Below are 21,611 nucleotides of genomic sequence, written 5' to 3'. Positions count from 1 at the left end.
TAATATGTAGCTTACAGTTTCAGTTGGCAGGGAGTACCTTTCATTACAATTTACTAGGAAATGATAACTTAATTTTTACATGACCTATAAGAAATGTTCATAATTGATAACTGTCCATACATGTTACCTAGTGTTCTCTTTTATTGTTGTTTACTACATTTGTATATTGTTACCCAATGCTAAATCTATTCCACTCTGGTCATCCTGGAAGGGGGATTACCACTTGTGAGGCCCCTTCTCAAAGTTTCTTTTTTCCTCACGCTGAGGTTTTAAGTTTTTCCTTGCCAGCATGTTCTTTAAGATCAGGGGATGGTGTAATTGTAATCTGAGCAGTCCTTCGAGACATTTTGTGATTAAGGGCTATACAAATAAATGTGACTTGATATAATCCTTGCACTTATACACACTTTATAGTACCCTGTTTAGGTTTGGAATGTAGCAAACGGTTAGCAATAAAATCATGATTACAAAGTCATCTCTGTGAATTACCTTTCATATGACAGGAGCTGGCTCTCTCATAGTGAAGAGTTGGATCTCTTGTTTGCATACTTTGCAGCATGCTATGCATGGGTTTGTTCCTCATTTTAGCCATTCTTTTTATTTTCCGTTTTCTAGCAATCATTTATTACAACGGAAGCCTCCCAGCATCTTGGTCTGATACACCTGTCCTTTTGGGTGCAACGCATAGGGGACGATGACCCTCCACAAGCGAATGCTATACAAACTAACCCCAGCTGCCGTTAATCACGAGGGAAAAAGAAAAGTGATGGCAAAGCAAAGCCAGCAGTGAGCAGTGTCGGCCTCATTTTAAGCAGACTTGTTTAAATTTTCTTCATTTAATGCCTAGTCTAAATTCAAGCATTTTCAAGGATTGCAGGCACCCATAGGAACCCTGATTTATTTTGACAACATGAGAGCGTTATCATGGTCTCATTTTTTTCCATTTCAAAGTAAGATATGTAAAACACAATTAATACCTCAGGTGTTTGGGAAGATAGCTGGAATAAGTTCCTGTGGAGTTTTAGATAGATTCTCCTTCACTTGAAGGATATGCCCTGAAAATTGACCAATTCAATAAAGACATGAGTTAATAGAAATTGTAAATTATAAAAAAGAAAAAGAAAACAACAACTCTGAGCCCCGACATAATACCAATGACCGTGCTGTCCAAATCTTGTGGTTGGTTTCGGTTTGAGTCATTCAGCTGGCCAAGAACGGCATCCAGGGCCTTTGGATCGGGACCATTTAGGATGAAATGCTCCAAAAACCTGCGTAAAACATGACTATGTAATCTATCTATCTATCTTGGTCATATACCTCAAGAGGGGTGACCGACAGCAAGACAAACACATACAATAACTAGGAAAATAAAAGGGGTAAAAAAAGCAACAACAAAAAAACACACACAAAAATTTTTGGACCATGGCCAACCCAATTGCCCAAACACCCAAACAAGTTAGGCACCTCGGCACCTAAGTTGGTCATGCTTCGTCCCTCCAGATGAAACGGGACACCAGAAAGCGGCCATGTCACTCGACTATGTTGACTATGACTATGCTAACATGACATAACTTGCTAACATGACTATTAAAAAAAAACATCACACACAGATTAGGAACAATGTATATCAATATAGTCGTCGTAATGCAGCACTGATCTTAAAATACTGCCTAGGTTTACCTTCGGAAAAATATGACTATCTTACAGAATAGCATTTGAGTAATGACGAACGTCTTTACACTAGGGCTCAATCCCATTTTTTCCCCTTCAATTGTATTCCTTACTCTGGCAAAGTGCATTCAAGATGGGGTAAAGAAGTCAGGTATGGAGCAGCCAAGCTTCTTCTTAGCCGAGCCCACCGACAAGCAATCATGGGAGGAAATGATCCAGAGGGAGAGGAATGTGTTTGTTATGTTATGGAACGTAAATCCCTACAAAGGGCACTTTATAAAGATGGTTAAGGGAAAAGAAAGGCAAGAATTTAAAAAAAAAAAAAAAAAAAGAGTAAAGCATAGTATTCGTCTTGTGGCATACTTATTTCTTAAGGTTGAACAACGTAAGGCTCAATCCCATTCAATCCATTTCCACTTACCAACCGCTTCTTGTTTAACTTTCTTCTCACCCTTCCAATTCTTTGTTATGAGTTTCAGCTGCGTTTGTTGGGACTTAACTCATTCTTCAATTGTTCAATCCTTTTTTCCTTTTACTTTTAATTGTTCTCACTTCAAAGCAGTAACATTGGAACTGGTTACAATAATTAACTGTAGTGTTTAACTTGCATTGAAATAAAAATGTTGCTATGAGAGTACTGCGCTTCACTTTGTTTTATTGTTTTTCATGTTTTCCACAACCACCTATCCTGCGCGTCTGAGCTTTTCCTTGTCTCGTAGCGCCCTCTGTAGGAATTAACTTTACAAAAACAATACTGTAGAACATATACACAAAATTGGTTCAATCCCATTTGATTACTTCCAGCTTGTCGGACATGCCAGAGAAACGTGTCTAGGAAGAAAGTAGGGCATTCCCATGTTAACTTGATAAAACATGGCTTGTGTCACTCGCTCCCCAACCTTACTCTACCCTTTGTGGAGAATGCAATGTAATCTAAATCTGCATTTATATAGCGCTTTTCAAATCAATGAAGACATCCCAAAGCGCTTTACAATGTGCTTCACACTTTTCCCTTTTAAACACTAACTAATTGATAGGACTCTCCTACACTCATAGTGGACATGCTTTGCTAGATTGAGGAGTAAAATTGAAGGAAAGGGGGGGTAATGGGATTGAGCGTTCATCTCTACCTTCACTATTTATATTGGAGAAAAAAGATGGTCCATGACTTTAATTATTTTGCATCACATTTTAACTAAGTCTGGTTGTCAAGGACCCCAAACCAACATGTACATGTTTTAGATGTTTTCCAACCCAATCTCTCTTGATAGATATGTTCAGCCAAACAGCAAGCTCTCATTGTGATGTGTTTAAATTGGCATGGAGGAGAAGTTAATGTTCTCAAACTTGCCCTCAAAGAGCACATATGGCGAGTCAGTGTTTTAGAAGTTTTTAAATAACGATACCAACCTGGCAGCTGCCAAAGTCTCTGCCACACAAGCATCGTTGTTTTGAGTTACTCGGACAGCCAGCTCAACCTTTTCCAGCATGTCGGGTTTCCCTGCATAAAAAGCCACTATAGAGGCCAATTTAGCTATCCCATCAATTTGGTTATCAGTGTCACAACCTGTTGATGATATAAACCTGGTTAATTTTTTTTGTCTTTGTTTGGTCATAACATAATGAATCTTAGCCAGAGCTTTTTTTACCCGTTTCCTCTTTATGAGAATCCACATTTTTCAGGAAGCTTTTTAAGCTACCGTGTCTCCAGGGCCCTTCAATTGGTAGCTGGGGTCTTGGGCCTGGAAAAAAGAGCAGGGAATCAATCCCATTGTTCGTATTTGATGCTAACCTTAAATTTGAATATCTCTTACCACCTTTCTGCCTGTAAGGATCATTGACGGGTGTATCATATTCTGATCCCGGCCCAAAGAACTTTAGCGTGCGTTGTTTCAGATCATCAACATTTAGAACTGCTCATAAGAAGTTGACATATTAGAAGCAATATACACAAAACGTGTCTCATGGGAATACACAAAACCACACTGTTTTTTTTCATTCAGGCACCCCTTTGCCTAGACTCATTGCCCTCACTTGCGTAGCGTGAGAACTGAGCATAGTCTAGTTGACTCTGGATGACCATCAAATGAAACCCTGGAATGGTCACCAGACCAATCGCAGGGCACCTACTCTCTAAAACAGTGGTCGACAACCACTGGGCCGCGGCCCGTGGGTCGTTTGGTACCAGGACACACAGAAAGTAAAACAAAATGCCTTAGTGTGCACTTTTAACAAATTGTGTTTACAAGCATTATATTTTATAGCCAAATATAAGTCAAGGCGAAGCATTGTATCAAAGTTTGTGTGTGCACGTTTCATAGTATATATCACCGTAATTAAGCAATGATTAATCAGATTCAGATTCAGATCTACTTTATTGTCATTCTAGTACACGTGTATACAGAACGAAATGTCGATACATCTGACCCGCACAGTTTCCTTGAATGTACAGATATAAGTAAAAGTTGTATTGTATTATGGCTACGTATAGTATAGTCGTCAAATTCTACTGACCTCATTTAGTTAGCCTTGAACGCAGCGGGACTCGCACCCGGGAGGTGGCGGTGAGATCCTTGTATCCCAGCCCTGTTTACTAGGTTTGTAGATGTCAAAGTAAAAGGTAAAACGTTTTATCTCATTATCGACGTTGTTTTGACTGAACTCTCATCTCTCACCTCTCTCTTCTGCTGCACCGCTTATCCTCAGTAGGGTCGCGGGGGTGCTGGAGCCCATCCCAGCAGTCATCGGGCAGTGGGCAGGGGACACCCTGAACTGGTTGCCAGCCAATCGCAGGGCACACGGGGACAGTCACACCTAGGGACAATTTGGACCGGCCAATCCACCTGAAATGCATGTCTTTGGAATGTGGGAGGAAACCGGAGTGCCCGGAGGAAACCCACGCAAGCACGGGGAGAACATACAAACTCCACACATTAAGGCCGGGAGCTGGATTTGAACCCACGCAGGAGGTTCCCACGACCTCAGAACTGTGCCGCACACGCGCTAACCACTGCGCCGCCCGTTTTGACTGAACTCTTTCCCATAATTCACTATTAGGTTGTAATATGTTGTATAACGATTGAAAAATCATGTGCGCCTTTAAGATGAAAACGGCCAGACAATGTGGTACTGTGAGTAAAAATAGTCTTGATGATGAGAAAACCTAGTTCCTATTACAGTGGAACCTCGCTAGTTCGCAGTTCCACTTTTGCGGGTTCAGAGCTTCGCGGGTATAGAAAATATACCTTACGTTCTCAATAAAAGCATTTATTGACTTGACGCCATTGAGAGCGAGCTTATGTCAACTGAGGACACGGTGTGGACACTCTTATTGTGAAGGGGAGGCCCTGACACAATGCTTAGTCATTGCCGCTTCGCTCACTCCTCCCATCTCACCCCCTTCTTATATGGCGCTCAGTTTATCAAGGAGGGAACTCGGCGACGCAACGTAAGTATATTCTCTTCTGTCACATTTCATCTCAAGTTTGACTTTATTATACCAAAAGCGAGCGGTTGTTTGTACTATCCTAAGACGGCTAATTGTGTGTGGTTTCGTGTATTTGTTGTAAAAGCCGTTCGATGCCGCTAGCTAAAGTATGTTGTTATTGTCAGAAGGTAGCTTCTTTCACTTTCATTAAAATTAACACAGACCATTTTTAACTGTTTTTTCCCAAAACGCTTCACAAACACACATCAAATATCACATTTTCACTTTTTTTATTTTCAATATGTAACCGGTAGTGTTAACAAGTGAAATAAACTGTGATTGCTGCATGTGGTTGAGAGCAGTTAATACAATCATACTGAATGGTTCGTAGTTATTTTGCCGCCGTCCTAATCCGTGTACATACAACATATTTTACAGGTTGTTTTTTTTTTTGTTGTAACATGAATTTCACTCTCTCTCTCTACCCGTATTCTATATGGTTTTCTGTATACGGGGGGTATACTGCATACCTGTATTTGTTTTTTTTAAGCATTTTTGAAGGGGCGCCGCTACTTCGCGGATTTTTAGTTTTCGTGGGTGGTCTTGGTCCCCATTAACCGCGAATACCGAGGGATTACTGTATCATGTATTCGAGATCCCTAGTGGTCTGGTAATAACATAGTAGATTTAGGCTTATTATATATTGTTTTTGTTATTGTTATTATTACTTACGCTATTAGTAGGCCGGGCCGCAAGATTAATGTCAGACATTAAAGGTTGCCGACCACTGGTCTAAATATATAAATTACCATCTACACTTGCATTTTCATAACTACTTAATTATAGTACAAGCAAGAAAATACAGCATCGTACCAAAAAGGTATGAGCTCTTCTTACCAAGCAAATATGCAATGTTAGTTCCAAAATAAATCATTATAAGTTTTGATATTACCTCCACATTTGGACAAAGAATCAAGCAGGACAAATGCTTGGTCTCCATAGCAGCTTTGTTGGCCTGTTTGTCTCCTGTAGAAGGGGTTTGCTGGTTTTGAGTAAAATTCGGGATTCGGCTCTTGAGCCAGGATCTCTTGCAGCTTCTGGAGGTCATACACCCAGTGAAGAGGCTGCGCTGTGAGATGAAAACCATTCAATAGGGTTTTAATTATGTGTGTTTCTGATCAAAATGACCGAATGTGCATTTTCTGTTTTGGCTGGAAGAGGCTAATTATATTGAATTTTGCACACGAGAACTAAAGAGATGGAGGCCGCTGTCAAAACAGGAGCCCTGCCAAGTTTTTACCAAAAGACATTTTCCCAAAGGTTTGTGTATCCCTACCCTTTGCTCTCAAGTTTGGATTCGAGGCTATCTGGACTTTTGGCTAATGTTGACAAATTAACACTAAGGAACAACTTACTTCAGAGGAGCAGTTTTGATTCGTAAACGCATGAATTGTGTGTGACTTTCAGAGCGAGGTTTTTCAGGGCAGCAGCTACAAACTCATTTTCATTAAATAGAGCTACTTTACTCAAAGTACAATGAACATAAAATGCTGAAAATAAATATTTTCTGACTTGTTTGGGAATTGTTTTCTCGCTGCTAAATGTTATTGCACTATTTTTGCCATGCACTATTCATTCATTGCACTATTAATAGAACTTAGGCCAGCCTCTAAGGACTACTTATTAAATATGTTTGCCTAGTTACCCTGACAGCCTTTTATCTTATTTTTCTAAATAAACTCTTTGTAACATGTTTACCTTGCATTGCCATGTCGAATCTCGTGGCTTACAATGTTTTATTGACAATAACATAATTCAATTCATCAAATTGTTATTTGCATTGTAGGTCTGTCAACAAGTGTTCTCCTGGATCACTTTGTTGTCTGGAGGGACTTTTAAGCAGTTATATGGCTTTTCGTTGATTTATGAGAATTTGACAAACAAAACATTTGTGTTAGCGTTCAGGTAACACGCTCCCAGATGACCTGTTTACAGCCATACCGCCCTGAGAATGCCCGATCTTGGGAAGCAAAGCAGGGTTTGCTCTGGTTAGTCCTCAAATGGGATCCTGCTTAGGAATACCAGGTGCTGATAATAAGTCATTTGGCACACACTCTGCTGTGACAGCACTGACTGTACTCTTCTGGTAGAGTCCGTGAAAATGAAGTTCCCTAAAGGAACCAAATAAAGTGTATTATTATTATTATTATGTTAACAGTTCAATGACAACCCATGTCTTAAATCAGCTTTAAAATGCATACAAAAAACAATTATACACTGTTCAATATTTTTCAATTCTTGGTTAACTTGTTTGGCTTCTTTATCCATGAATTCTTTTTTTTTTTCCCTATTTTTGGTGTGGGTCTCAGCCTTTTTTCTGCCAGTATAACCCTCAATTTCTATTTGAAATTCATTTGAAATTACCCTCTAAATGAATCATCAAGGGATAATTCAACATATCTGCAAAATAATAGTTATATATATTTTTTTAATTTCAATGTAATAAACTATAATAATATCTATGGTGATGGGGTTGGTTTTTCACTCATACCCACTTACGGTCTGCGGTTAAAGGATCCCTCAACCGCATAGGTTGTTAAACCACCAATGAGGACGCAACTATAGACAGCCCTATCCACTGTTGACGGTTCCTGGCCTGTTCACGAGTTGTGGCAAAGTCGGCACCAGTCCATTCCTTAATGTTGTCAGCCCAGTTCTTTATCCGTCTTCTTCTCTTCCTGCCTTCATGGACTGTGCCCTGAAAAATTAACTTGGTCTGATCTGATGATCTCGTGACGTGACCATACCAATGAAGTTTCCGTGTGCGCACAGTTGACAACAGTTCTTCGTAGGGTCCAATGTGCCTTATGATGGTGTAGCGCACCGTTTCATTTCTCACATCGGTCAAGTAGCTGATGCCTTAAAGTTTCCTGTAACATCACATTTCCAAAGCCTGGACTTTCTTTTCCAGTTTTGCTGTGAGGGTTCATGTCTTGCAAGCGTCGAGGAAGATAAAAGTAACCAACAATTGCATGAGTCTGATCTTTGATTTCACTGCTATGTTCTTGTCCTTAAAGATACATTTAAGTCTGGAAAGTGTGGCTCGGGTTTGAGCTATAGTGGCCATGATTTCTGGTTCTTACCCTTCTTCTGATATGACAGTGTCAAAATATTAAAATTTGGTGAAAGGTTTTAGCCATCTGTGGTTGATGGTGGTACTTTGGGGGTTGTTGCTAATTTATTTAGATTGTTTTCTGTGTTCATTTCAATCCCATACTAGGTTGATAGTTTGTCCAGGCAATTGACAAGATCTCCAAGTTCCTGTTTGTCTCCTGCCAATCCGGCAAGATCAGATTTAGTGATTTTGTGTCCTCCAATACTTACTGCAACTTAATTTTGCTCTTACTCATTTGCTCCGGGAAGATGTTGACTAAAGTTGGAGAGAGAATGCAGCCTTGTCTCACACCGACTGTGGTTCAAAACATTTACTGCTAAAATCTCCTTTTTTGGCAATGGAACTTTAATACACAAATAAAATGAAAAGCAGAACCAGTCATAAAAACTATGCATCCTCTGCAAATTATCAGCTCTCTACTGAATTGACCACACATTTATCGAAATGTCTTGGTTTGTTTTTTTTGCAGAAAAGGGGAAACCAGTACTGTATCTGTTTCATGTGGGAAAGCAAACTCCTACCCAAAAAACAACCAGGAGAGGGATAGGCACCACCGGGCTGTACTTGCTTAAGACACAGCACAGGAATTGGTGCCTTTTCAGTTAAGGAATCTGTAAACCGTGAATCGTGGCAAAAGAAGAATGCTTTAAGCTCACGTGAGTAAGAAATTATGATGAGTTTTTAATGTAGTTAGTATTAAAATACTTTTTATAGCCAGTCAAATGTAAAAATTTCGATTAAAGCATTTTAAGATGAAGCTTCCTGACTAAGTCAAGAAGCCTTGATGCAAGAAACAATTGTGTTTTGTATGCTTTTAAAATCCCAAACATGTCAGTAGCGACCCCTACACAAGAGGATGGTGAAAATTTGCATTTAGTGATATGCCTGTCAGTTAATCACCATTCTATATTTAAGAAGTCAGTGCAAAATCGATATAAAAAATAGAATGGGCTTTACATCGTTGGTGCTTTTTAATCTAAAATCTCAATAATTAAAACACAAAATAATTCATTTAAAATATACCATAAATGTAAAAAAAATGTATTTGCAGTCAGCAAATGATTTATTACCTGCAGCATCTGCAACTGCTGATCCCACAATAGCTCCAATTGCTCTGTCGGACAGAGTCGCCATCTAAGAAAAAAGTTGCAACACGACATGTTGTTAACATTGACAATGAAGGTTCCATAGTCACTCGGGAATCGTATTAACGAACCAGACAAACGTATTAAACAGGTACTTGTAAATCAATTAAAGTAACGTATCTGATGTTGCGAATAGTAAAGACGCTATTGTTTTACCTTAGAAACTAAAGTTGAGAAGCAAAATCCAGTCTTAAACATTCAACGAGAGCACAAAATACACAAATAAACAAAACACGAGAAGAAGTAAAGCGAAAGTCCGCCGAGCAGCTTGTTAATATTTAGCGCCCCGTGTGGTATCATAAAGAATTGCACGTGTAAGATATAGCCAGCGAGCTTTTTCCAGGCAGTCACACGTTTCAAAAAAGAGGTCACAAAAGTAGTTCTATTTTGGGAAAATGATTACGATTTAATATAACTTGGAGACAAATTTAAGAGTACCTGTCAACCTCTGCAGATTGCTCCCCTTATCTAAGGGACAGTGTGTAATATTTGACCGCTAGAAGTGGCTGTATTGTGTCGTGCAATCGAAAACAAGTGCAAGGAAGAATACGAACTACGGGGATTCAAAGAGTCCAAAGGCACTCTTTTCTCTTTGATTTTTTACCCAGTTCTTTGCAAAGAAAGAAAAAGAGGGAGAGAAAACGGAAAGAAATAGCAGAATAGAAAACCATTAAAAATAAAGAAAGCAAAGGGATAAAAAGAAAAATAGCAAAAGGAAAAAAGACAGAAGAAAAGGGATAGAACAAAAGAACAAAAAAAGAGGAGAACAGAGAAAGAAAAAGAAAATGTCATAAGGGGGGGAAAAGAGAGGAAAAAAAGCAACCCAAAAAAAGATTAAAAGAAAAAACTCAGAAGGAAAGCATCACAAAGGCAAGGTTTGTTTTTTGGGATACCTGTAGCAGAAAGATGGCTGACAATTATCTCTGCTTCCTCTAGCCTCATCTTATATCAAATAAAAACACATTAGCCACGAACCAAACAGTTTTTGGCCAGGTTTTTTCTCCCTCTTAGTAATACTACTTTGATATTTCAGCTACCCAGACCACGAATCCAACAAAAATCTTACTCATCTTAGTACGCCACATCAAGGTTGCGGTAGGAATTGGATTACTCCATTGGTCTTAATGGAGTAGTTGCATACCTGTCAACCTGTACGTGTTTGCCGTACAAACTATGTTTATGATGCATTTTAAGATGTGTACGACGTACAAGAAAGTCTGTACGGAAAAACGCAAATTTGTCAATTATAGGTACTATCCGGCATACACCGACTATGTCGAAACGGCAAATCAATTGAGTCAAACGAGTTCACCGCTATCACGGTATAGGTTTTTTTTTTCGTTGCAAACAAGCGAGAAGCGAGCGGCTTGATGCTACTGTGCGCATGCGTCTGCCGCCTCAGATTTCATGTGGTAGTTATGTAGTGAAAGGAAGTCCGTCTCTTTTTAGAGAACCGGCTTTTTCAGCTCAACTCGTTAAAGAGAGCCGGCTCTCAAACGGCAAACTTGCTTTGATGCATTATATTATGAATCATTATTGTTGTATAAAGAAGTTAAGGAAAAAAAGGAAGTATAAAAGGAGGAAATGAAAAAAGACATTGCCATTCAGTTGAATTGTCATTGAAATTTGATGTGTATTATTGTGTGACTTTAAATTGTGACATGAAAAAAGTTTTAGGCTGATTCAAAAACCCTATCCGTGTGCATAAGAGTAAATTGAGTGACTGATAATGGCTTTCATCAACCAAAGTTAGAGCAAATGAGCTGTTATCAAACTGAAATAGAAATAAAACAGGTTTAGTAAACCAAGATTAACCAATTTAAGGATTTCCCATCTTGCACTTTTTTTTATAATTTTGGTCGAATGTTGTCTCCTGTCTTGTCCATCGTTTAATATATCGCTGTCTATTTTGACTATGTGTTTCCTCAAATAATCTTCAAACTCATCAAACCTAGAGCTTGTCCAGTGATTGTTCTTCTCTCTGCCTAATAGCAAAGGTCAGATTTATTATTGCTAAAGCCTCAGCTGATGAAAGTGACCATCGCCAATCCATTAGCTATCCTATTAAAACAGCTGATGACACATAGCCCATCTACATACAAAGTGTCAAGTCTTCTGAATGTTTGACTAGTAGATGCGGAACGACAGCTGCCGTGTAAATTACAAGTTGTAATGTAGCTAGCTTCACTGCACTATCCGGAGCACGTCATAGAAGGATATTCAAGAGTGCCGCCTTCTGGTATTGCTGCAAAATGTTCACAGTTAAAGCGAATTAGTTTGATTCCCTATTATTAATGACAACACACATTGCTAGCATTGGTTTGCACACGCACACACTTTGATGGCTTCTTCCAACTGTTTCCTTCAAACTCAGACCTTGTAGTACTGTGAACTTGCATGACTTGCAACAGATAAACGGCGCAGGTCGGTCGCCGACATGTATTTTTAGCTAAGGTCTTCCATTTCAATTTGTAAGGTAATATCACAGGTGACCATTTTCTGCATACACCGCAAAGGGCACATCCAGAAAAACAGTCTCCAGTCACTGATGAAAAGGTCTTTTTAGGAGTATGCTTAGTTTTTCCAATGGTTCCTCTTTACTCCAATTATTTTCATCCGCTGAGTAAGTGTAACATTAATCCATATCTGTGGGTGCCAGCAGATTACAATGATTTCTATACACCAATTATCTGTTCATGAGGTACTACATATAAGTGCATTTTGTTTGATGAAGTTGCTGTTTTTTGTTGATTTTAATTATATTTTCTTTGAAATAAAACTGAAAATAGTTGAAACATTAAACCTTCAAATATTAAAAAAAAGTTCCACTGGCAGATAATTTTTGCTCATTTTAAGTTTTACTTTTGTTTTGCTTTTTAGAAAAGAAAAGACAAAAATATAGCCAAACTTAAAAACAGGGTAAAAATATGGTAAAATTCAAAATTACAGCATAATAATTACCTCCTGAGCCATGAATTAAGGTAACACGATCATTTAAACTTTAGATTTTAAAGGGACAAGTGTGTATTATTTAGTGCCTCCTAGTGGCACTAAGTGCTTCTTAGTAATACACAATACAGCAACATCTAGTGGTCAAATAATACACACTGTCCCTTTCAGGTAAAAAAACAAACAAAAAAACTTGCATCAGGAACTACTTTTTTAAATGTTTAATGAGATTTTAAAAACAATTCAAGTGTGCCTTTAAAAAGGTTGGGAAACACTTACCTAGTCTAACATTTTAGTCACAAGCAGTTGCGAACTGCTGCAAATAAGACACCACAACCGCCTTCTAATTTGTTCTATGTACCTCATCTATTATTTTTAGCTTATTCTCTTAATATGGGAAAACTGTTCTGTATCTCTGAATAAATGTCTCTTACAGCAGTGTTTGGCAACCACTGGGCCAAAAGCCAGTACCAGGCCGTGGGTATTTTGGTACCGGCCCGCACGATAAAAAAATGGCTTCTACTGTATTTATTGTAGTATACATGCATTTTCACCCCCTAAAAAACTCTCAACAATTTGATGCCTATTGTACCACAACCTATCTCATTTTCTTAGCATTGGATGCAATGGAAATCGAATTTGGGTCACAATGGTAAGAGCATCTACTACTAGGCAACTAGAATTGTAGATGACAAAGGAAAATGCAAGAGATTTTATCTCATCACCACCTATTTTTGCACAGGGTGCAACATTGTACAATAATGTAACAGAACATTATTGGAAAGAGCTCAGCCATAACAATATTGTACAATGTAGTACCCAAAGTAAAAATAGTGTGATGATGAGATAAAATGAAATGCCATTTCCAATGTCATCTAGATCAGTTGTGGATTACTGATTACACGGTGGATTTGGGCTTGTTTTTCTTTTTCTTCTTCTTCTCATAATTATTATTATTTTCATCATTATTATTATTACCAATTTTACTATTTACCCAGGCTTCGAGTACATAGTCAGACATTAAACCAGTCATAAAAGTAAAGGTTTTGGACCAATGATTTAAAGTAAAAGATTTGGCTATTGCGATTTGCAAGGTTTTCCTTCACCTTCATTTCCCCTCTCAACACATTTCGGCAAGTATAAAGCATACACAAAGCCGTCTCCCGGCAACCACGCAGACCCACGCCTCATCTTACACCAACTTAGCTCAGCCCACCTTCCACCCTGTGCCCCAATACCAGCGGCCCGTGTGGGTTTTTTATTAAGGTGGATGTAGGAGTTGGTCTTGCTCTCCTCTGGGTGACGCGGGTTGGGAAGGGTTCCTCATACTCACACCCAAGTTCTTTTGCTTGTGTGTTGGGTGTACTTTCTGAAAACTGCGACCACGTCGAATCCACTCCATATAGGAGCCATGAAGAGGACCTGGGTGCTGGTGGCAGTTTTGCTGTCCTTTGCAGGCCTCTCGCTGTGCAAAGAAAGCTTGGATTTCCCTGAGTATGATGGCAAAGACAGAGTCCACGACCTCCACCTCAAGAACTATAAGTCTGTGATGAAGAAGTATGATGTGATGGTGGTGTACTACCACGATCATCCCGGATCCAGCCGCGTCGCCCAGAAACAGTTTGAGATCGAGGAGTTGTCCCTTGAGGTAAGTTGGGAATGATGAGAAGCAGTTTAGTGTGTATAATAAAGTATCAATTTCGTGGTTTTCATGATCAGGATTTTCTAAATGATCACTACTTTCATCGTGCTACTGTTACGATGCTCTCGATTTCGTTGCACTATTGTTATAACATGGGTTGGTCTCTACGCACTACTCCTTAAATATTCTTGCCTTTTTATCCAGACAGTCTTTAATTTTTCTCTTTATTGTATGTTTAATCTGGATTGCCATGTTTAATCTTGTTCAATTCAATTTAATTCAAACAAAAACAATGTTTTTTAAATTATTGCTGAAATTAAGGCACTGAATGTCGGTCAGTCAGGCTTCCTCTCTGTGAAATTTTTGACTTCTTGAAGACTCGTCTTTGCTGAATTTCAAATGTGCGTGAGCAGCTGCGTCACTGTCAGCACCATACTCAAATATTTCATCGCATTCCCAATGGATAACATTGAAACATCACTCTGCTTAAAGTCTCAGCATACAGCATGCACGTATCAGGTGGTACCAAAAGGGATTTGTACTTTATTTTTGAACATCTGTTGACTCTCAAGTGCATTCAAATGTCACAGTACGTTTGAGCTTGTGAAATTGGACACACATAACAGACTTTTGAGAACATTTGTAAAATTATTTCTCAAAACCTTTTGAAATGTTCATGTTATCTGGTCAAATACATCTAAAAATGCATTTATGTGTAAATACTTATGCTGTACGGACTATTTTTGGAACTAGATCTTCAGAACTTAAATAGAGATCACCTAATCATGAAGAGAAAGGTATTTTACTATAGCCAAGAGCTCAAAGCCACCCTACTCGAGCATATCACGTCCGACCGGGTTCGGGCTTCAAGCCAGCATCAGAGTTCCTGTCTCCGGTTGTGCCGGCTCAGCTCTGGGCCGTGATTGACACTTGCAGTACTGTACATGTCAGCGGATCTTGAAACGTTTATCATCAGTGCCAACTCACCAAAATAGTCCGTAAAGCTTGAGTGGCTCTCTAGATATATTTATCCTGAACTGCTTTTTTGGTTGAGTACACGAAGGAAGTGTTAGTGCTGGGGTCTCCAACCTTTTTTAAGCTGAGAGCTACTTTTGTTACTAATTAGCGCAACAGGAACCCAGTTCCATTTACATTTCTAAAATACCAACTTATCATGCTATTTCTAAGTTGTTATTATGTTATTACAAAGTTAACTATTTGAAGTAGGATCAAATAGACTCAATCAACCACAAAATAATTTTACTAGTAAATCACAATGACGCAGCACTAGTGAGCTATTTTCAAAACAGGTACCTCAGCTGTCCCTAGAGTTGCCCTTGTGCCCGCGGGTACCATGTTGGAGACCCTTGTCTTAGTGCATTCATGTTAAACTGAAAATATTGTACAATAAGTTACAGGTGGGCAGCACAGTTCAAGTCATGGGAACCTCCTGCGTGGGTTCAAATCCAGCTCCAGACTTCCTGTGCGGAGTTTGTATGTTCTCCCCGTGCTTACGTGGGTTTCCTCCGGGCACTCCGGTTTCCTCCCACATTCCAAAAACATGCATTTCAGGTGAATTGGCCGGTCCAAATTGTCCCTAGGTGTGAATGAGCGAGTGAGTCATCTGTCCCCGTGTGCCCCGCGATTGGCTGGCAACCATTTCAGGGTGTCCCCTGCCCACTGCCCGATGATTGCTGGGATGGGCTCCAGCACCCCCGCGACCCTACTGAGGATAAGCGGTGCAGCTAATGAGATGAGATGAGATGAGAAGTTACAGGTGAAGTTTACATTTAAGGGAACATTGCTCAATGATGTTTAAAGATGTCCCAATTGCAGTGACCATTTAATGCATCGCTCACTGAATGTGTACAAAAAGAATTGAAACTTTTTTTTTCTCAAAAAAAGAGTTAGTTAGTTTCGGGAGATAACATACTGTAAAATGTGAACAGTGTAAATATTGTCCAAAATCCTGTTGACGAGGAAAGCCCACTTAAGTTGACTTGTTTTTTTGGATTTCATCACATCACAACTATTGACATTCCAACATCTAATATGAAGTGGCGATACAATAAATCATATTATTGAATGCATAATTTTAACAGTTGCCATCAGGTGTCTGATTTGTTGATTGTCTAGTTTTAAGTTATCTTGACATGAAGCTAAATCTTGTTATTTACATATTCATTAATTCATTGAGCTGTTTCCATGTATCTATTCATTTTTTTGTGAATTTATGTATTTATATATTTCTTTGTTCATTCATTTACGTCCGATTATTTTGGTTCTTGTTTGTATTCATTTTCTTGTTTTATTTATTCATTCATTTATTTATTGGTTTCATTTTTTTCCAAAGCTCATTGGTTTTTCTGTTTTTAATGTGACAAGCAAAATGGCCCAGCGTTGCCAAGCCGATAGAAGATTGTGTTCGGCGGAGGGCATTAACGACAACACGAAAGCAGGCCACCCGAAAGCAGATTTTAATCAATTTTGTCGGTATTTTTTGCGGGTGCCTTGACATAAAACCTAGCTAAAGGCCCGGTCACACAGCCTTTCACGGGCGTATTGAGGCTGAATCACGGCCAGAAATTTCTGCCCGTGAAGCAGACGCTGTTGGACGCTTTTGAGATCGCGATACAGACGAGATTCAGCCGTGCTTTACACGCGGTAAGAAATTCACACGCGGTTGGCCGCGCGAAAAAGTTTTGCGCTGCTCAAAACTTTAGACCACGGGTAACCGCGGGCGGCACAGCGATGCAGCCGCAGTTACCAGCGATAAGGACGCGGAACAGTCACCGGAAGGACGCGGAACAGTCGCCGGCCAATTTTGCACATTTTCCACCGCGGGCAACCACGGGCAAAAAAAAGTCGCAAAATTTTACCCGCGTTACAGACGCAAAAGGCTGTGTGACCGGGCCTTTACTCAGGAGGCCTACAGTACAACTGTGTAAAGTCACGTACAAACACACACACGCACATGCACACAAATTGGGATTTACAAAATTGTGTGGATTAAATACATTAGATTTAGATGAGAATGAGCCCCAAACAAGTCCACTTCCTCAACACAGGCCACCATGAAATGGAGACCTCCTATTGGTGAAAGCAACTGTTTCAAGTTTCATACCGATTTAGAAAATGCATAAGCAGCGCTTGGATAAAGAAGTCTTTTATGGTAGTGAAACAAAACTGATTAATTAACTCTTAAAAAGAACAGAAAATGTGTAGTAACTGTTTGACATATTTGTCATGTTTTTGTTTTTTTATTAATAATTCTTATAGTTGTGAATCATTTTCTTGCTTACAGCTTGCAGCACAGGTCCTTGAGGAGTTTGATGATGAGGATATTGGAGTTGGTCTCATTGATGCAAAGATCGACAAAGCTTTAGCTAAAAAATTGGGTAATGTAATTCAAATTTTCTAAAACGCATGGACAAGACCTCACTTTAACTTTCTGTTTTGGTTCCCAGGCCTGGAAGAATCGGACAGCATCTTCATCTTCACCGATGATGAGGTCGTCGAATACGATGGCGAGCTGTCGGCAGACACTCTCGTGGAGTTCATCTTTGATGTTCGTGAGGATATAATAGCTCCCGATTTCTAGGAGGGAAAAAGCCTCTTAGTGTACTGTCGCTTTCTTTCAAGACAACCTCATATGCGGGTTGCCCTTTTCTCTCTCCACCATGACCTGACCTTTCCTTCACAGCTTCTTGAAGACCCCGTGGAAATTATTGACAACAGTAGGGAACTGAGGGGCTTTGAAAACATCGAAGAGGACATCAAACTGGTGGGCTACTTTAAGAGTCACAAGTCAGAACGTAAGAATCTGTACTGCAGTGGCATAACATTCTGCTTTTGTTTCGCTCTCTTTCAAGAAACATTACATACATTTAGAAATTGCTGCTTTGCAATGCGGTTGGAAAATGATGATAAGAACATATATTTGTACTTCAAACATTTTCTGATTGCCTTCAAAATGTTCATGGTGGTGTGTCCAATTTTAGACTTTGAGGCTTTTGCTGATGCTGCCGAAGAATTCCATCCTCACATCAAGTTCTATGCAACATTCAATGCCAAGGTGAGTCATGAAAAATGAGCATTTTGAACATTAACACAGTCGGAATCTTTTTTTTTTTTACAAATACTGGGATCTTTAAGACCCATTTTCAGGCCAAAATCCACATCAGAGCGCAACTCTTGAGTAGTCATCATGGTATAAAACCACTAGTACTACTACAAGGCCCCCAGCACACACCCCAAAATTGTGATTTTTAAGAAAGCCGGCCCTCTATTTGTAAAGCATCTGTCCATCCATCCATCCATTCATCCATCAATCCATCCATCTATCATCCATAACCCCTCCCCTATGTCCATCCATCCTTTACGCATCCAATGCATCCCTTACCAAAATGATGCACAGCGCAGTTTTACTTTGAAACTCCGTACAGTTTGTAATCTTCCTTTGCTTTGTAGCACTCATTTTTGTTTGCAATACACAATAAAGTGACATCTACTAGTCAAATATTACAGTTTCCCTTTGATGACTTCACTTAGGAATTCATTTTAACCTGCACCCAAATTAGACCCTAAAAATATCAGCTTTGCATGTATGTTTCATAATTGTAATGAAATGTCAACAACAGGTTGCCAAAGCTTTGGACCTCAAGCTTAATGAGGTGGACTTCTACGAGCCCTTCATGGACAATCCAGTTGTCATCCCTGGAAAGCCCTATACTGAAGAAGAACTGGTGAAATTCATTGAAGATAATGACAGGTGAGTCAAGTTTCTACTGAAAACGTATTCATACAGTCGGGACAAAAATACATGTGTTGTGTTCTTGACAAGGCCAACTCTAAGAAAGCTGCAGCCTCACAACATGTATGAAATCTGGGTAAGATTTTTTTTTTTCCGAAAAATGAAAATGTTTGAAAATATTTCTATCATTAAAAATTAATTGGAAAAGGTTTTTTTTCCGAATGTGCATCGTGCAATTCTTATCTCTTATTTCCACAGGATGACCATGTTGATGGCGAACACATTGTTGCTTTTGCTGAGGAGTCTGATCCAGGTTAAACTTTATTTAAATTTTGTGACTCTAAAGACAATTGGGATAACGCTTTCTTGGTTATGGTTTAGATGGTTTTGAGTTTTTGGAGATCCTGAAAGAAGTTGCAGAGGACAACACGGAACACCCTCACCTCAGTATTGTCTGGATTGACCCCGATGACTTCCCCTTGGTACGATTCTTTCCAGTTGTTAATCAAACGAAACGCTGATCAGAAAGTCTAATGGAAAAGGATGAATTGGCCTTTTCCAATGTGCGTTTTTAGTCCAAAAGCAATTGTGGTTGAAAGTCGTTCTTTGCAGCTTGTGCCTCACTGGGAGAAGATTTTCGGAATCGACCTGTCCAGTCCACAGATCGGAGTTGTGGAAGCTGATGATGTAAGTTGGCTCTTCAAAGAAAGAAAGAATCTTGAAAGTAAAATTCTGGGAAATGCTCAAATGCCCAAATTAATTCTACATTGGCATCCCTGTAGAACAGCAGTCCTCTATAAAGTTCTCAACATGTCCATGTCTTTTTGGCAATCAGTCTTAATATTGCATTTTCAAAATTTGACAAAGTTAGGGTGATAGGTGACACCCCTAAATCTCAATGGATATCCTCAAGGATTGGCAAAAACTGTTTTCATGTTGATAAAAAGGAGATACATTTTCCATTCAAGTTTGATACACCCTATTCTTCATCTTGTATTTGTGATTAGTGTGTGTGACATGCGGGGAGGTTCGCATACCTGCTAGCTCACAAATTTTCCTCATATTTTATACGTTTTTTTGATCATTTGAAAGTATGTTCGCCGTATAACAATCTTTATACTGTATCTTATATTCTCCCGGTAATCTGTATAGTCTGTCTTGCTGTGAGTAAACAGGTGCTACATTGAGTTTTTAAGGATTAATATTGCTTAATAATGCGAATTACAACCATGAATATGGGGACCAATTGGCTGCGGTTGACAGGTTGGTCAAGCAAAAGCAAGGGACCCCGTGACCCTGTATTTTGCAATTAAATATAGGTTAAACAAGTCTACATAAACACGGTGGATAAGAGAGAGAAGTTTGGCTTGACCCAAACGTAATGATTGACATTATAGGCGCGACCGGCCAAAATTTTGGATGGGTTTGAGGTTGCACATTCCCTCTAGGATGAAAAAAGGTGGACAAAACATTTTCCCATTTGCGAAAGGTTTGCTTGCTAGGGAGTTGTCCGACCTTTAGCCATTCTATCAACACAACACTATTATTTCCTTGTTTGACGACTGTTGGTGCCAACTCCTGATATGATTAGCTAAAGCAAAGCTTTCTCAAAGACTGATTTCCCGAGTTTATTGTGAAGGCTTTCAGGTAGATTTCTGAGCCTAGCAACAACTAATGGCTTAAATGTGATCGGTTAAACGCTTAAATATTAAAGCACACATCTGAAAGCAGCGCAACCAAGATGAAGCAATGAAAGGAGGCTGACAGACAATTTGGAATTATTTAATAAGTATTGATAAACAAAATATAATTGCATTATTAAAATATTTTTAGGCCAGTAGTGAAATTCTTGCAGGTCCTCACAGCCCACCACTGATATTTCTATTGTTTTGGGCTGAGTTGTGCCCTTGATCTCACTATCGCCCACTGCCATGAGGCAAGAGAATTGTGTGCCTCTCTTTGCATCTGCAAATGCTCAGCACAGTAATCCATATTACATACTACTTGTATCAATTATATTCCTAATAAAATGTGAAAATTGGGCGGTTTTGAAAGGAGCATGACAATTTTTTAAATGAATATTGTCAATATTGCTGTGCACAAAGGCCATGAACTACAAAGTGCAAAGAAGTGAGGGAATACAGTTGTATATTCTTCAATTTTGTGTTTGTTTTGTGTCAACTATTGACATGTTTGTGCACTCTAGGCTGACAGTGTGTGGATGGACATGGACGATGGTGACAACATGCCAACTGCCGATGAACTGGAGGACTGGATTGAGGACGTTCTGTCAGGAGAAATTGATCCTGATAATGATGATGATGATGATGATGACGATGATGATGACGATGATGACGATGACGATGATGACGATGACGACGATGATGATGATGATGACGATGACGACGATGACGACGATGATGACGATGATGACGACGATGATGACGATGATGACGATGATGATGATGACGATGAGGAGGATGATTAAAAAATTGAGACATCATTGATCCAAATCTGACCAATGCAGTTTAAAGTGCTAACATGAACAGCAAGTACATCACACTCATTTGTTTTCATCTCATCTCTTCATCATCCTACCTAAATTCCATTCTTTTATTCATTCATTTTCTTTCATAAAATGAATCTTACTAAGCCCTGGAGTGTATATGTTCACTCTGTGCATAAAAACAAACAAAACAAAAAAAAACAAAAAAAAAGTGAAATCAACTCCAAAGGTGCTAGCGGCTTTTTACAGATGGGTGTGCATCACCAGCATACTCTGCCTAATCATTGTGGAGCTGGACATCAATAGATGTTTTCTATGACAACAAGGTATAACAACAGCCATA

General features: G+C 39.2%; 2 protein-coding genes across 3 annotated transcripts in view; one reads left to right on the top strand and one right to left on the bottom strand.

The window, feature by feature from the left end:
- The window catches only part of LOC148373370 (crystallin J1A-like), a 19,158-nt gene extending 9,459 nt beyond the window's left edge, over window positions 1–9,699 (bottom strand). Inside the window, exons 1-8 of the mRNA XM_088352249.1 lie at window positions 9,575–9,699; window positions 9,344–9,407; window positions 6,051–6,227; window positions 3,486–3,584; window positions 3,321–3,413; window positions 3,082–3,238; window positions 1,153–1,268; window positions 978–1,055 (exon numbers count right to left, since the gene is read on the bottom strand). Of these exons, the coding sequence (XP_088208375.1) occupies window positions 978–1,055; window positions 1,153–1,268; window positions 3,082–3,238; window positions 3,321–3,413; window positions 3,486–3,584; window positions 6,051–6,227; window positions 9,344–9,407; window positions 9,575–9,616 (826 nt within the window). The 5' untranslated portion in view covers window positions 9,617–9,699. The remainder of the gene's footprint in view (window positions 1–977; window positions 1,056–1,152; window positions 1,269–3,081; window positions 3,239–3,320; window positions 3,414–3,485; window positions 3,585–6,050; window positions 6,228–9,343; window positions 9,408–9,574) is intronic.
- Window positions 8,787–21,611, top strand: casq1a (calsequestrin 1a). 2 transcript variants are annotated; one of them, XM_088352135.1, is made up of 12 exons: window positions 8,787–8,929; window positions 13,774–14,015; window positions 17,314–17,407; window positions 17,477–17,577; window positions 17,713–17,824; window positions 18,011–18,084; window positions 18,650–18,780; window positions 18,853–18,898; window positions 19,021–19,075; window positions 19,144–19,244; window positions 19,375–19,449; window positions 20,969–21,611. In XM_088352135.1, the coding sequence occupies exons 2-12, from the start codon at window positions 13,779–13,781 to the stop codon at window positions 21,248–21,250; spliced, it is 1,308 nt and encodes a 435-aa protein (XP_088208261.1). In that variant the 5' UTR covers window positions 8,787–8,929; window positions 13,774–13,778; the 3' UTR covers window positions 21,251–21,611. The 2 variants fall into 2 exon arrangements, with proteins under 2 accessions (XP_088208261.1, XP_088208255.1); XM_088352129.1 differs by lacking the exon at window positions 8,787–8,929 and having other exon boundaries at window positions 13,652–14,015.

This window comes from Urocampus carinirostris, chromosome 1, assembly GCF_059441175.1.
Source record: "Urocampus carinirostris isolate Australia breed hairy pipefish chromosome 1, RoL_Ucar_1.0, whole genome shotgun sequence".
Lineage (NCBI taxonomy): Eukaryota > Metazoa > Chordata > Actinopteri > Syngnathiformes > Syngnathidae > Urocampus > Urocampus carinirostris.
The sequence above is the reverse complement of the archived record's forward strand: the minus strand, read 5'-3'. Positions and strand labels throughout refer to the sequence as shown.

Bases quoted from the DNA above. Each gene is read 5' to 3' on its own strand.
- casq1a (XM_088352135.1), top strand. From the start codon at position 13,779: ATGAAGAGGACCTGGGTGCTGGTGGCAGTTTTGCTGTCCTTTGCAGGC. The intron at 14,016-17,313 runs GTAAGTTGGGAA...TCTTGCTTACAG, and splicing joins TCGAGGAGTTGTCCCTTGAG to CTTGCAGCACAGGTCCTTGA. The intron at 19,076-19,143 runs GTTAAACTTTAT...GTTATGGTTTAG, and splicing joins TGCTGAGGAGTCTGATCCAG to ATGGTTTTGAGTTTTTGGAG.